The sequence below is a fragment of the Oreochromis niloticus genome, linkage group LG23 (assembly GCF_001858045.2).
Source record: "Oreochromis niloticus isolate F11D_XX linkage group LG23, O_niloticus_UMD_NMBU, whole genome shotgun sequence".
Lineage (NCBI taxonomy): Eukaryota > Metazoa > Chordata > Actinopteri > Cichliformes > Cichlidae > Oreochromis > Oreochromis niloticus.
Genome location: NC_031986.2, coordinates 37,758,281 through 37,772,511, shown reverse-complemented (window position 1 = coordinate 37,772,511; position 14,231 = coordinate 37,758,281). Strand labels below are relative to the sequence as shown.

The following is a 14,231-nucleotide window of genomic DNA, read 5'->3' as shown; positions in this document are numbered from 1 at the left end:
AAAACACACAGCTTGCATCTTTTTCTGATAAAACTGAGAAACAACATTTCTGTGGTCCTGAGTATTATTTGCCACATTTATGTCAGGATCTTCAATTAAAAGTAAAATATCAGTTTAGCCCTGTTAACTTGTTCAACTTGGTTACTCTAATTTTAACCTTGTTACTATACTATATTTTTAATGGGTTTTTTTTGGCTCACAAAGGTTTATCTAATAGCTTTGTAATATGAATAGTTTATTTGACCAAAAATTTGGAAATAAATACTGAAATTACCAATAAAAAAAAAAACAAATGTTGAAAATTTGCTTAAATTAATACTGTGTTAACTAGAGTATTCAGTAGGAGGGTGACTATTACCAACTTAAATGTAAAAGAAAATGTACCATTGATGGGTTGTTTTTCCTAAACACACTGTAGTTATCATAACCAAGTAGCCTAACAGTATAAAAGTTTTAGCATAAAAAAAATAAATTACCTAAAGCAAAAGTAGTCACTACCAAGTGTATGTATACATCACTTTATTGATGCAGCTGGAGATGTATAACCTTTAAAGTAAATGTGCGCAGTACAAAATGCAATGTTTGCATTCAACTGTAAAGAAAAAGCAAAATAACACAGATATACTTTAACAAAGTATATTCAAAAATTGTACTTCAGTAAAGTTACACTCCACCACTGGCCCTATCCTTGCTCTCATCCAGTGTCGAGAGCAAGGACACTCCCCTGACTTAACGGTAAAACAGAAATGTGCGACAAATACTAGGAGGAGTTGTGCAGATGCTAATTTATTATGTACATATGGCATCAAGAAATAATAAAAATATGACAAACAAGAAGTATTTAGAGAGCTGTTGTTAAATCTCAAAGAAACACACACACACAAAATGCAGCAATATCCCTAGCACTGTCTTATGTACAAATTCCCTTTCATTCAAATAAAAACACAAAGAGGAAATGTTCTTAATTCGAAAAGCATTAGATGGTAGTTTGTAAATTGCTAGTGTATCTTCAGCCAGTGTGAGCCAGTAGTGAATCATTAAGGAAAGGTGCATAGCAGCAAGATTAATGAGACTGAGCAATGCTGGAGAAGTACTCCAGCATGTCCTGGATTGTAAACTCCATAGTGATCCCAGAGCCAGGGTAGCACCTGCCTATGAGATCTTCAAAGTGCTTGTACTGACGGATGAACTCGTCTTGCATGGAGTGCCACACCACCTAGAGGAATAGACAGGAAATGCAACAGTTCAGAGGCAGGAAGAGGCATTCAATGATTTTAATCCCCTAAACTGTTTTTTTCTCACCTGCAGCAGACTTTCTTCTTCACACAGATGTTTGTCCACCTTCTTATAAAGATTGTCGAGTCCCTTTTTCACCTCTTTACCAGGATACTCTTTGATTACTTTCCGCAGCTCTTGCTTGTTGAAGGCCAGCTGATAGCTCACCTCCTCCTCACGAACACCCTGGGCTACACGTGCTTCAACTCCTTCAAAGAAATGCTGCAAGAGAGATGACAGTTTGCCTGTTATAAAACTCTGCTTATATTCGTAATACTCCAACTCAGGCTAATAAAGATGACTGAATTTTGTGATCACTTTAACTCTTCTCACATTCAGCTTTTCTAGAGGCTGGCCCAGAGAATTGATTACGTAAGACTGTAGATGGTCTGTGTATTTGTGCTTGGCCTCTCGTCTCTCTGCATCCAGGCAAGAAATCTTTAGACGTGACAGCGTAGAAAAGATATGGTGGAAATTCTCCATCATCACGACATCTCGTGGTGTTTTCTGGCTTTCATTGGCAACCTTCTCCACTGAGAAAACAACAAACAAGTCAGAAATTCCAGGATACCTCATCGACTCCACATGATCTTTTTCCAATAAATAAGAACTTGCTTAATGATCAGTGGTCTCACCGTTCATAAAGACGGCCCTGATAAGCTTAACGTAAGCTTTGTCCAGGTCTCCTCGACGCTCTGCATTGCGAAATATGGTTTCAGCCAGTTCAGCGAATTCCTCAAACCCAGTGACAAAAGGCAGGATACCAACTTTGCTCTTCTTGGATATCTTAAATTCCTCCATCTGTCGGATCTGATTAGACTGTAAAAAAAGAAAAGAAAGAAAGTTCAAATTTATTCCCAAATTCAGCCCAGCAATGAATCCTTTGACTGAAAACAAACAAATAAACAACAACACTAGTAATTTCCCACAGGCTCTGGATTATCATAGAAAATGAATTCTGTGAGTAAAATTTACAAAACTTGCATGTTTTGCTTAGCTTTTTCACAAAATGATACTACTGTTATGATTTTTGAGGAGTAGATCGCTATAAACAAATCCCTCAACATCAGAAAACTATACTTTGCCTTTATGACTTCATTGCCACCACTAAACTCACGTGTTTGGTGTCAAAACACTGAATGCAATATCCAGGCCTGAGTAGCCGTGGCGCACCACCATTCCTGACCCACAGTCATCCAGCTGCAAGGCTTTCTACCACCCCAGCTACAAACCTTTGGTGGCACTTTAGTGACTCCAGGTTTAAGGCACTTCTGTGTTGGCCTCACCCTTCAGACCCAGAAAGTTTGTCCCCCTTTTATACTGTTTATCATTCAAACATCGTTGTCAGGTGAGTTTGCATGTTATCCCTGAGTCTTTGTGACTTTCCTTCACCTACTTTCACTTCCTCCTACAAGCCAAAAACATGTTTGTTTAGTGGTGATTCTAAATTGGCTGGAAGTGTGGATGTCAGAGCGTGTTTCTGTCTGTCTGTTGGCTCTGCGATAGACTGGCAACATGTCCAGAGTGTACCCCGCCTCTCCTCCTGTGACAGCTGGGATAATCTCCAGCCCCCCCAACATAACCCCGAGTTGCTCGTGGGTCTGGAGTTGGATAAGCAGTTAAGAAATTAGACAGACATATAGTGTGGCAGCTTTCAATATACCTACATAATATTCCTGCCCAAGTGTCTGTGTGGATAACACGCCAACCTCAACCAGACTTTGATTTATTGATGTCAACAACAACAACAAAAAAGGCACTACTCACAATGCATTTGTCAAAGTTTCTCTTGACAGTCACCAGCACATTTCCCAAAGTTGTGCTGAGATAAGAGGCCGGGTCAACGTTCTCAGCTGTCCACACATGGTGACTCATCTTCACCAGCATGTACAGAGAGTGGAAGCTGTCAATCTTGTCGCCCAAAGCGATGAGGCTGTTGAGCTCTGTCTCGATGCTCTGGAAGATTTTATTCATCATCAGCCGCACTATATCTTTCCTGTAAATGAAAAAAAGAAGCGAACAATTGCATTAAAAAAAAAAAAAATTACATCAGAAATATTAGCAATGATCTGCGAGAACTCACTCTGATGACAAGGAGTGTCTGTGTTCTGCCTGGGGAGGCTTTTTAGATGGCAAGCTTCCATCTAAATCCTCCGTCTCTGGCTGACAGGACAAAAGAGATCAAACATGACAAACCTAAACAAACATCTGTGGATGCATATATGAATGACACTGGATCTGATAACACGCTAACATCTGTCATCACTGTTTTATTCTACACTTTCAGGAGAGACAAACGCTCCAGTTTCAGATGCCACCACACAAGTACGAGCACTGCTATTGTTGTGAAATATTATAATTCATTTAGATGCCATTTGATCTTTCTGTTACAGCCATTTCCAGTATGTGATCAAAAAAATACCTGTGCGAGAGGGGGTGCAACTGTCAAATGCTGCTGCAGCTTGAAAAACTTGCTGATGAAGTCTTGTTCTGCAAGACACAAAGGCTCCAGCTCACTGAGGACCTGCTCAAAAATCTGCAGAGACAAAAATAAATAAATAAATAAATGTAATTTCTCAGGATGTACACACACGTAGCTTTATTTCCACTCCACTTAAATTTCTGGCAGTGTTACCTTGTCGAACTTGGTCCTGTCGGCCACATCGAGGTCAGAAGCGGACATGTTGCCCATGTCCAGTAGTGATGAAGACTGGGAACGCCGGCTGTTGGAGCCCTGCACTGTGAGCTTGTTCAGGCTTGAGGTAGAGCCTGTCAGCTTCCCAGAGCTGCCATGTAGGCCTAATGTAGCACAACAAATATGGTATGAGTTAATGGCTATGTTTTTTGGGAAGGCTAATACAAGTCAGTTTTCCAAAGATTCTACAGTGAAGGAATCCAACTTAACATTAAATTAAATGGTTAGATTTTTGGCATTTGTTACAGAATGTGTGGTAATGTACTGTGATGATTTAGCCCAACCAACCAGGTACACGGTGAGGTAATGGCTTGTATTGGAACAGCAAAGGGGTTTGATCATAGGATTCATTTTAGTACAGTCATGTAGTGATCAGAAGCACAGTTGGAAATTGACAGTGGAACAGCTCCATTTCAAATGTCGTACTTACTTTCTGTTTCCTGTTTGAGTGCACTCTCTTTCCGCGGAAGCGTAGCTGCAGCCAGTTAGAAAGGCGGGCATCAAAGACAGACACAGGTTAGGCTTAATACATGCAGCATGGGAGGGGTAAGGCTAGATGTTAGATGTACACATATGCTGACGTGCACCACAGTGACTTAGGTAGTAGCTCGAAAAAACCTTTGGAAAACAAAGTCTTTGTTTTTGTTTTCAGAAGGAAAAGCTAATACAGAGTGCAGAAAGCAGAATCTGCCAAAACCTAAGCTCATCCAAGGGTTCTGTGCAGATCATACATATTGAGAAAAAAAGCATGTAAAGTCCCTGTGCAAAGGGAAAAGGAGACATTACTGAAAGACAAACTTTGGATGCAGGCATAAGATTATAAGATGGTGCTCAAAGAATCCTGAATAGAAAAAGATGGGAGAAGCCTGCAACAGCAAAGATGGTGGTATAAGAATAACTTCAGGGGGAAAAAGCTATTTATGATCTTATTTTAAAAGCTAAAGCACATAAATCTTCAAAATAACTGTCCAAATAAGTGCATAGAGGGATTATCAAGAAGGCTGCCAAGGATACAGAGCTGTGAGACCTGTTCTAAAAAGACTTTGGTAATGCTTTTGGTACCAGGCATGGTGCAGAAAAGTTTGTAAAGGTGTGAGAACATAATATAAGAAGAGGATAAAACAGTCAAGAAATGCAACAAAATTCATTCCTTTTGAGTGAACTACATGATGGAAGACAAGCATAGTTCATGTTAAGTTTAACGTGGGAATCATAGCGCTTACCGAACTTGCCCTTCGGGTCTTTGGATGTACCCGCCATTTTTATTTTGGCAACTTCAAAGAACTCTTTGATTTCTCGCTCATACAGTTTGCTCATATATTCAACATATGTCTGTAAAAAAAAAATAGAGAATATTTGTTAAGATTTACAACTTGTTACAGCTAAAATGTGTATTAACATTTTGGAAAACATACACACATCACATTCTAGGAAAGCATTATATTGTACTAAGAATCATGTGCTCTCTCCTCTTTTCTTTGCTTCTAGTTTATTACTTAGTCTTTTTCAACCACTCTCTGCTTATTTAACTGTATTAATGATGCTCACGTTTGTCTGCTGTACTATCCAAACCCCACAAAAAGCACATTTCCCAAAATGTCATACTGTTTCTCAAGTATTTTCGCAAAGTAACACTGCACTGACCCTCGACAGGCCTTCGTACTTCTCCCTGTGTGTGTTCTTCAGCCACTCCATGAGCTTGGCGTAGCGCAGTAAGTCCCTGTGGAGAGGGCTGTGTTTGGGCAGGGTCAGCTCAGCTGTGTGCTGTGACAGGGTTGAGCTCTGGTCATGGCCCTGAGGATCACAGTGAGAACAGATAATCATTAGCAGTATATTCACTAGAAGTATACATTACAGGAGAAAAGTTATAATATGCATTTTTCCATATATGCACGCAAACACATGTTATGCAAAAGGAAGACTTGGCCTGCTTCCTCTTACAATCATCTGAAGCATTACCTTAGTGTACTGTGTATCCAGATGATGTTAAAGTAAATAATCTAAGACTTTCTTACACTCCAGAGCCACCACATTCTCAGCCAACTTCCTGAATTCCATCTCTTCTGATACCGAACTGATGTTCTTCCCACTTCCCCCTAAGCTTGTTCAGTCTCTTCAAGACATGCACGCAGACAGGCACAGCATCTTATGATATGAGACTATTAGCAAAGAAGCCACGTTAGCACACAAACATAATGAGCCCTGAGCCGAGGCATTTGACGGAAGAGGAGAAGGATGGACAGTGCCTCTTCAGCTTTGAGATCAAATGTGAGATGTTCAGTAGTTAGAAATATATCCCATGCAATACATAATGTGCTATGGTGAAAAGCTTGAGCTCTCATGGCATGTATGATCGAGTTATACGTGAGAAGTCAAACATTAGCAAAATGGGGCACGTGGGGGTTGCTGTGAGGGTACTCACTGGAAGTGACAGACAGGAGGACCTATAGAACTGAGGGATGGTCATTTTGAAGTGACTGAAGTGGTTGAACTAACACAGAGACAAAGAGCAGAGTGGGATGATTCAAAGTGGGATACACAGAGAATCAAGGATAGGTGAAGGGAGACGATACAAGGAAGCCCAGGAAGTAAGTCTTAACTAGACAGAAAGCTCAGTAGAGGAGAAAGAGAGAGACAAAGAGCTTGGAAAAGCAAAGGATAGACTGATGTCCTCCATTTCACAGCAGACCAGGGACGAGGATACCAAAACATTTCATTATTAAATCTGCTTACACTACTTTGTTCCCAGTAATGTTCAGATGCACAGAAAATTAAATATTGAAAATCGTTTTGCAGTTTGTGAGTTTTCATCAACCAAACATTTACGAAACCAACAAATTTCAATGTTATCATTACACCTTGTTCAATTTCACAGTTCAGTAGTGCTGGAGGATTCAAGAGATATTTATTCTGATGAGATTTTCCTTCTTTAAATGTTTAGAATAAGACAATGAAAATATATTCCTGACCAAGCTATGCCTGTTACCTGATGAACAAACACATTGTTGAGATGATTCGTGAGGCGGCGAGCAAAGGTGTCTCTCAGTTCAGCGAACAGGAGCTGTTGCTGGTTCATAGCCATAAGTTTATCATGGCCTGCAGAAAGAAAACAACAACACTTTAATCTCATTACGTTTTTTTTAAAAGAGCACCGGCTCATCAACCCAGTCAGCAAGTAATCAAGAAAAGTTAATTTTTAAACTTACCTGGTCTGAGAGCCACATTCATACACTGCAGGAGAGCCTCAGAGGCATTGATACAGGCCTCTATACCTTTAGGGGATGTCAGATCTCCCTCCTGTAAGGCCCTGATGTGTCCCTTTGATAAGTCCATGTAGTTCTACACAAGGAAAACAAAATTAAAGTCACAAATCAAAGTGTCGTTGTCTGCAAAATCTAAATTTGGTTGAAAATAGAACTCAAAAAAATTGCTCAACTGATCCTCAAGTGGCCTTTTTAGACTGGTTCTAAAAGTGAATTTCATAATGCAACCTTTTGAACTTTATCAAGTCCTTAAAATCAGGAGTGTGTCTGCTTTGACTATGGAGTAGACATGGGTGGCTTCACCTTAATTTTACTTGCCGTGTGATTAACTGAACTAAAAAAGCGCCCCAAAAATCTTTTTGTACATTACTTAGCAACAATCAGTATGAAGCCATACAGTCTGGATGGATGCAGCTCACTAACCAAGCTTTGCCACCCTTTAGACCTTATATGATCACTTCTTCCTCTGAAAAACAACATGGCCATTCCCCAAAAAGTTTTAAACTTCCAATACCCTCAGATCCACTGAGGCTTAAAGTTTGCTGCTTATTTTGGAAAACATTTAAATGTGCTCCTAACCACTAAGAACTGGATCTCATCCAGTAGTTTGCCATTGTTGGTGTTGCTGATCTGGATGAGACGATTGCTCTGTGAGATCTGGTCCATTTGCTCCTTCACACTCTGGAGCATCTCTTCATAGCTGCTCAGCTTGCCCTCAATGGTGTCCACCTCTCCCAGTGCTTCATCCAGCAGCTGCATTAGGATATTGACCTGCTTCTCTGATGCCATGATGGACTGAATGTTGGCCTTATTGTAAGAACAGATAAAGAGATATAATTACTATTATTTTCTTTCATTATTAATGAGAGTGATTTTAGGTCATTAAACAGATGCCGCCCTTAAAAAAAAATATATATACATATATATTTAGGCATCTCAAAGACTAGTTTTTAATATAAGGACGATGAACTGGGTTTACTCACCCCATCTAAAACCTGAAGCTCCTTGAAGAGCTTCTCTGCAAAAGCCTCTGCATTGGAGATGGCGTACTCGCATGTTACCATCATGCTCTCAATGTCTTGCTCTTCACGGGTGCTGAGTTCCTGGTATTCATCCAGAGCGTCCTCATCTCCCCCTGCAACACTCTGGCTCTCACCACTTGGCACAGACTCTAAGCCCAGGAGAAGAGAACAAAAACATGTACAAGACATAAGTAGAATGGCAAAGTTCAAAACACATGAAATGGTATCTTCAGACTCAATCCAGTTTTCTTCCATTATTGAAAGAACATCTAAAGGCACAGTTACACTGAGTAAAGGATACCCAGATCTTTCATGGTTTTAAGAGTAAAGCTGTACTTATTTTGTATGAGTGATGAAAGTGTAGCATGACTATGAGCAACAAATGAAAAACAATATTAGGTAGTGGCAGGAGGTTGAAAATATGAAGCATGGCTATCAGCTTCCAAGTAAAGAAATTACTGTAATAATTAATCTGTACGCTGAAACAACTGAACTAACAATGTACTTTACTTCTTTTAGCTCCAATTAAACTACAGGTGTGCATTAAATAATGTGGGATATATTAATAAGGTTATATACTGACATATCTATATGTATGAAAAGGGACAATTCACAGCAAAATCAAATATAAATATTTTCACTCTGGCCTCTAGAGTGCGACTTGCCCAGTTTTGGAGATAAACAGCTGTAGAGATGCCTCGAGGAGCTCAGGTAACAACATAAGTACATTTTAAAATCTCAGTTTCATGTAGGAACTATTTTCAACCTGCTAAAGTACACCCAACAAAAGGAAGTACACACGTAGTCATGAGAAGAAGCTCATGCCCAAGGCTCAAGACAATGACACAGGATCTACACATGAAAGGAGGCCTATTATGCTCTCCTACGATTTTCAGATGTGGCTACTCATTAAGAAATGTTTCAAATAAGTCAGTCAGTATATATATGCTAGAAAACCCGATGAACCAAAGGCTCATGCTTCAACCTGCTTGCTTTTAAGTACATTTATGCTTAATTAAGAGGGTTTTTTTTTACTCTTGTATCTCTGTGATGTCAAATAGAGGTAAGAGTGGCTTTTGCCTGGTCAGTATAGATAGCAGAAAGCAAATAGTCCCAACATCAAACTGTTCATAACGTTTGTTTTTTTGAATAATTGGCTCATGATTTCTGGAAAGAGGTATACTGCTGAGTGTTTCAAAAATATTCTGTCCACATCAAAGTTCACATGACATCTAGTTCAATTATAATCAAGAGAAGACTGGTTATTTCTCCAAAACTGAGTCCATCCATCCATTTTTTTAGTTTAAGGTTGTTGTGGGTCTGGAGCCTATTCCAGCTGTCATAGTGCGAGAGGTGGGATAACACATAGAGACATACAAATATTCACACTCAAATCCACACCTACGGCCAATTTAGAATCACCAATCAACTAAACATGCATGTTTTTGGACTGTGTGAAGAAATCAGAGGTACAGAGAACCCACACATGCGCAAGGGAAACATGCAGATTTGAATCAAAGACGATCTTGCTCTAAGGCGATGGCACTCAAAACAATATAAACAGATACACAGCTACAGGCCAGAGGACAAGTATGTAAATTTGATTTTGATACAAACAGTCATTTTAATGTGGAACGAACATGGGAAACAAGGAGATTAAAAATATGATCTAAATGTCTGTAGACAAACAAAATGAATCATGTCTATTTATTTTCTAAGGACAACGAGCCAAATAGCAGCAGTTTTAAGGAGGTGAAAGTCTCTGGTGAGAATGGTGGTTTGATGTAATGAAAACACAATGGTGAGGAACGAGGAGGGGGAAGTTAAGTCCTACCAACCTTCCGCTTTAGGAAGTTCTGGCCAGAGAAAGTTAAAGAGAAAAAAGTGAGAATAAAGAAAGACTTTAACACAGAAAACCATACCACAAACCAGGCAACAGAGAAGAGGCAGAATCTTTTTGAAAACATGCCATTAAAAAATTAAATTAAAAAGAAAAATCCAGTTGGAATTCTCACTTCCATATTAGATTACCTCAAATATGTGCACTCTAGTGTCAACGGCAGTGGTTTGAGATAAACAGACACACCTTTAAGCAAATGCAATCAAATCGTAGCAAGAGGCATGCCGTCACAGGGATGGCTAATGGTGGAGTATTTATTTACGCACCTTCGAGCAGCTGAGAACTGACATTCACAAACTCCACCTTCTTCCTCAGATAGCGCTGGTTCAGCTTCCAGATGCAGGAAATAAAGGAGTTTTTTTCAGCTGTACTGCTGGCCACCCACCGGTAAACTTTCTCAAAATGAAGATCAAACTCAGGATTTTCCTAAAGCATAAAAGTAAAAAACAATATCAGCTTTGAAAACATGTTTTCTAAGTGAAAACACAAAAAAAGATCAGAGAAATGTATTATTTCTCACCTTGCTTGCATCTTTGGCATCTACTTCTGTCAAGTCTCTGAGCTCCCAGGTCTGCTGTCGCTTGTAGAAGTCCCCCCTTGTCCGATTTTTTCACCTTTACTACTTTAACCTGGACAGGCCTCTCTGTGGTAACTGGAAGAGCAAAAAAACCTATTACTTAAAAAATTAGTTCAAAAGGCTTTTTATCCTTACACATTATTTACAGCCATTTATGTGATGACTACCTGTAGCACACAAGAAGCAGTTCTTCTTCTTTTTTCCTGCCTTGCAGACGTTAACAATGCCAAGGAGACGCTCATCATTGGGTGTGAAGATGTCCCTCTGGAGAGCATGCTTTATGGCTGTCATGATGGATGCTGTCATACAGAGACCATGACATAAATAAATAAACTTTTGATACACATACACAAATAAATGCTTCTTTCAGCTTCAGGTACTTGCAAAGTTAAAGCTGGTTGTCTGTTTTAGGGACTCTGAAATAGTTATCCACGCCTTAATTTCATCCTGAGTGGACTACTTGAATAGATTTCAATCAAGTGTCAGTCTGTCACTGCCTGGGTGACTAGAGCAGGCCCAAAACACAGAAGCTTGGCCCAAACAAGTTTTCTTATTGGATGTTTCCTAGAAGCATATTGTTACTTTTTAGGAAAAATGCTATATAAATAAGGTTTATCATTTCCTTCATACAGAAAATTTTGGTGACTGCCCCAAAGAAGTTTAGCCTTTCCCAAAGAGGTCTTTATACTCTTTTGGGACATTTTTGTGTATCAAATGGTAAGAAATAACAGGATGCACACTGCAGTTTAATAAGGTAACATCATTTCACTGCCCTAACTATAACTGATGTGCCAAAAAAATGATTAGTAGTATCATATAAAAATTATTTGATTTTGATATTATTATTATATTATTTTATATTTATTTGACATTTATATATCCTGTATTTATCGAGGTAAAAAGTATAACTGACACAAAAAATGCCTTTTCCAAGACAGTTCCATAAAGATCTTTTAATGTAGAAGATGGAGTAGGCACAATAGTGCAAAGTCATCAGGATACTAGAAAAACTGATTTCTTTATTTTATATATAGTGGTGTGAAAAAGTGTTTGCCCCATTAGTGATTTACTACTTTCTTGTAAGTTTGTCACACTTAAATGTTGCAGATCATTAAAAAACAATAAATATTTGGAGAAGGATAACACAAGTAAACATACAAATTCAGTTTCTAAATGAAGGTGTTTATTATTAACCTAATAACTGGTTGGGCCACCCTTAGCAACAAGCGCAATCAAGTGTTTGCAATAACTGGCAGAGAGTTTTACAGCACGGTGGATTAATTTTGTGCCACTCATCGTTGCAGAATTGTTGTAATTCAGCCACATTGGAGGGTTTTCAAGCATGAGCTGCCTTTTTAAGGTCATACCACAGTGTCTCAATTGGATTCAGGTCAGGAGTTTGACTAGGCCAATCCAAAGTCTTAAGTTTGTTTTTCTTAAGCCATTCAAGGGTGGACTTGCTGGTGTGTTTTGGATTGTTATCCTGCTGCAGAACCCAAGTGGACTTTAGCTTGAGGTCACGAACAGATGGCCGAACATTCTCCTTCAGGATGTTTGGACAGGAGAATTCCTGGTTCTATTTACCAAAGCAAGTCTTCCAGATCCTGAGGCAGCAAAACAGCCCCAGACCGTAACACCACCATCACCACATTTTACTCTTAGTATGATGTTCCTTTTCTGAAACGCTGTGTTACTTTAAGCCCAATTAAGATCAAAATGAGCGGTGGTCAAGATGTACAATTAGTTTCATATCCCTGCTTGAAGAGGTTACGTCAATGCACATAAATAGTCGCTTTGTGTCTTTGTGTATTTCTAACGCAGACATATTTAAAGGACGTCGGTTAAAACTACAACATAGTGCCCCAAAACTAAAATAAATGTGCTTTAGAGGCAGCTGGTGAATACTGCAGCCCTGAACCCAGAGACATCGGTGGCCCTTCCTGCTGTCCTTTCTGTCGGTTAGCGTCTGTTAGCCGAACAAAGCTAGCTACTGCTGTTAGCATAAATGACGCCGGTTGCATAAACCAGGCGAGAAGAGTGCGTACACCCGAGAAATACTCGTATAAACCACTGTCAGGGTTTTTAATCAAAAGGCACTCTATGTGCATTTTAACAGAGATATAATAAAATAGCGGTTACCTTGTTTTTTCAGCCCTCCAGCCCTACGAAGCACCGCCCTCTTACTTCCTGGTCCTCAGATGGAGCGGTCATGTGACAGCAACATCCCCCTCCACCAGCAAACGCTCAAAATAACACTATATTCAGGTCACATAGATTCTGTGCCTTTGTTTAACAGTTGCCCCTCGTAATATAACAGATCTCCTCGCTACAGAAGTGTAGATTTGTTCTTTATGTACATTATGTTGGATAACAAAGCATTTGTTATCAAGCATTTGAGCATCAAAGCATTTGATAACAAGCACATAAGACTGCTATATGTGCAATTCTTCTTCTGACGAAGTTGTGTTTTTGTATTTTCCTACTCAGTTGTATATAGTATTTGTATTTCTATTTTATTCTATTGTATATATTATTCTATTCTATTTTATTTTATTCTATTGTACATAGTATTTTATTTTATTTTATTTTATTGCAGTCCAGTGCTTTCTAATTTCTGCTACATAACTTTGCACTTTTGCTGTAACAAAACAAATTTCCCACCTGTGGGACTAATAAAGGCCATCTTATCTTATCTTATCTTATTTATTCGTTGAGTCCTGTCCCAGATGTTGACGCAATGTCCCACGCACTTTTCTACAAAAAGGGTTTTTTTTACCCAGTGCATTTGAAGGGAGGGAGTTTTATTATAGCCTACAGTCGAATGTTAGTCTATCTATTGCCATACTCATCAGGGAAAATTACAAGTCAACAAAAAGACACAAGCTTTGCAGAATTTGGTGAATGTGGTGGAAATACCACATAGAAAGTCCTGAAAGCTTGAAAAAAAAAGAAGGCACTCAAGATGGTTCTTTAGTTCTAAAAACAAAATGTGCAGAGTCCCAGGTTTTTAAGCCATAGTGGAGGTTGTCCCCTTCGGTGATCGTCCTGAAGGTTGTAGATCCACTATTGATTATGTGAGTCATTACATCAGCCAAGGTGTGAAAACAGGATGGGTCATTATTGCGGGTTAAGGGACCTTGTCCTACCCCAACATGCAATTTGTTCAGGTCACCTGAGGAAAGATGTTAATGGAGGTTGAAGCACCTGGGAAGAGATCTTAAGACTGCATTGTAGACTGCGACTCTCCACCTTTGGTTTTTACAACTAAAGAGGTTGCCTTCTTTTTTCAAACTCTTAAGACTACCATGACCTGGATGACAAAGAACCTACAAAGGAACACCACACAGACTATTTCATCCTATTTCTCACCATCTTTATTTTAACACTAATATTTTAGCACTTAATTTAAATGCTGGAAAGTGTTGTGTTATTTTTTTTTTAAGGTTTTGTATTATTAATTTGTTTGTTCATTATTCAGCTAATGTTGGTTCATGGATCA

At 39.1% G+C, this 14,231-nt stretch overlaps 1 protein-coding gene across 1 annotated transcript; it reads right to left on the bottom strand.

Annotated features, from left to right (window-relative positions):
- Positions 1–502: 502 nt before the first annotated feature.
- exoc1 (exocyst complex component 1) lies at positions 503–13,021 on the bottom strand. The gene is given in 20 exon segments (XM_003439932.5): positions 503–1,216; positions 1,303–1,497; positions 1,609–1,808; positions 1,911–2,094; positions 3,043–3,271; positions 3,359–3,438; positions 3,698–3,811; positions 3,911–4,074; positions 4,401–4,445; positions 5,194–5,302; positions 5,615–5,764; positions 6,957–7,066; positions 7,177–7,309; positions 7,813–8,040; positions 8,217–8,404; positions 10,422–10,581; positions 10,676–10,750; positions 10,752–10,807; positions 10,900–11,031; positions 12,872–13,021. Coding segments are annotated over 19 exon segments (2,697 nt in total). The 5' UTR covers positions 11,024–11,031; positions 12,872–13,021; the 3' UTR covers positions 503–1,063.
- Positions 13,022–14,231: the final 1,210 nt, after the last annotated feature.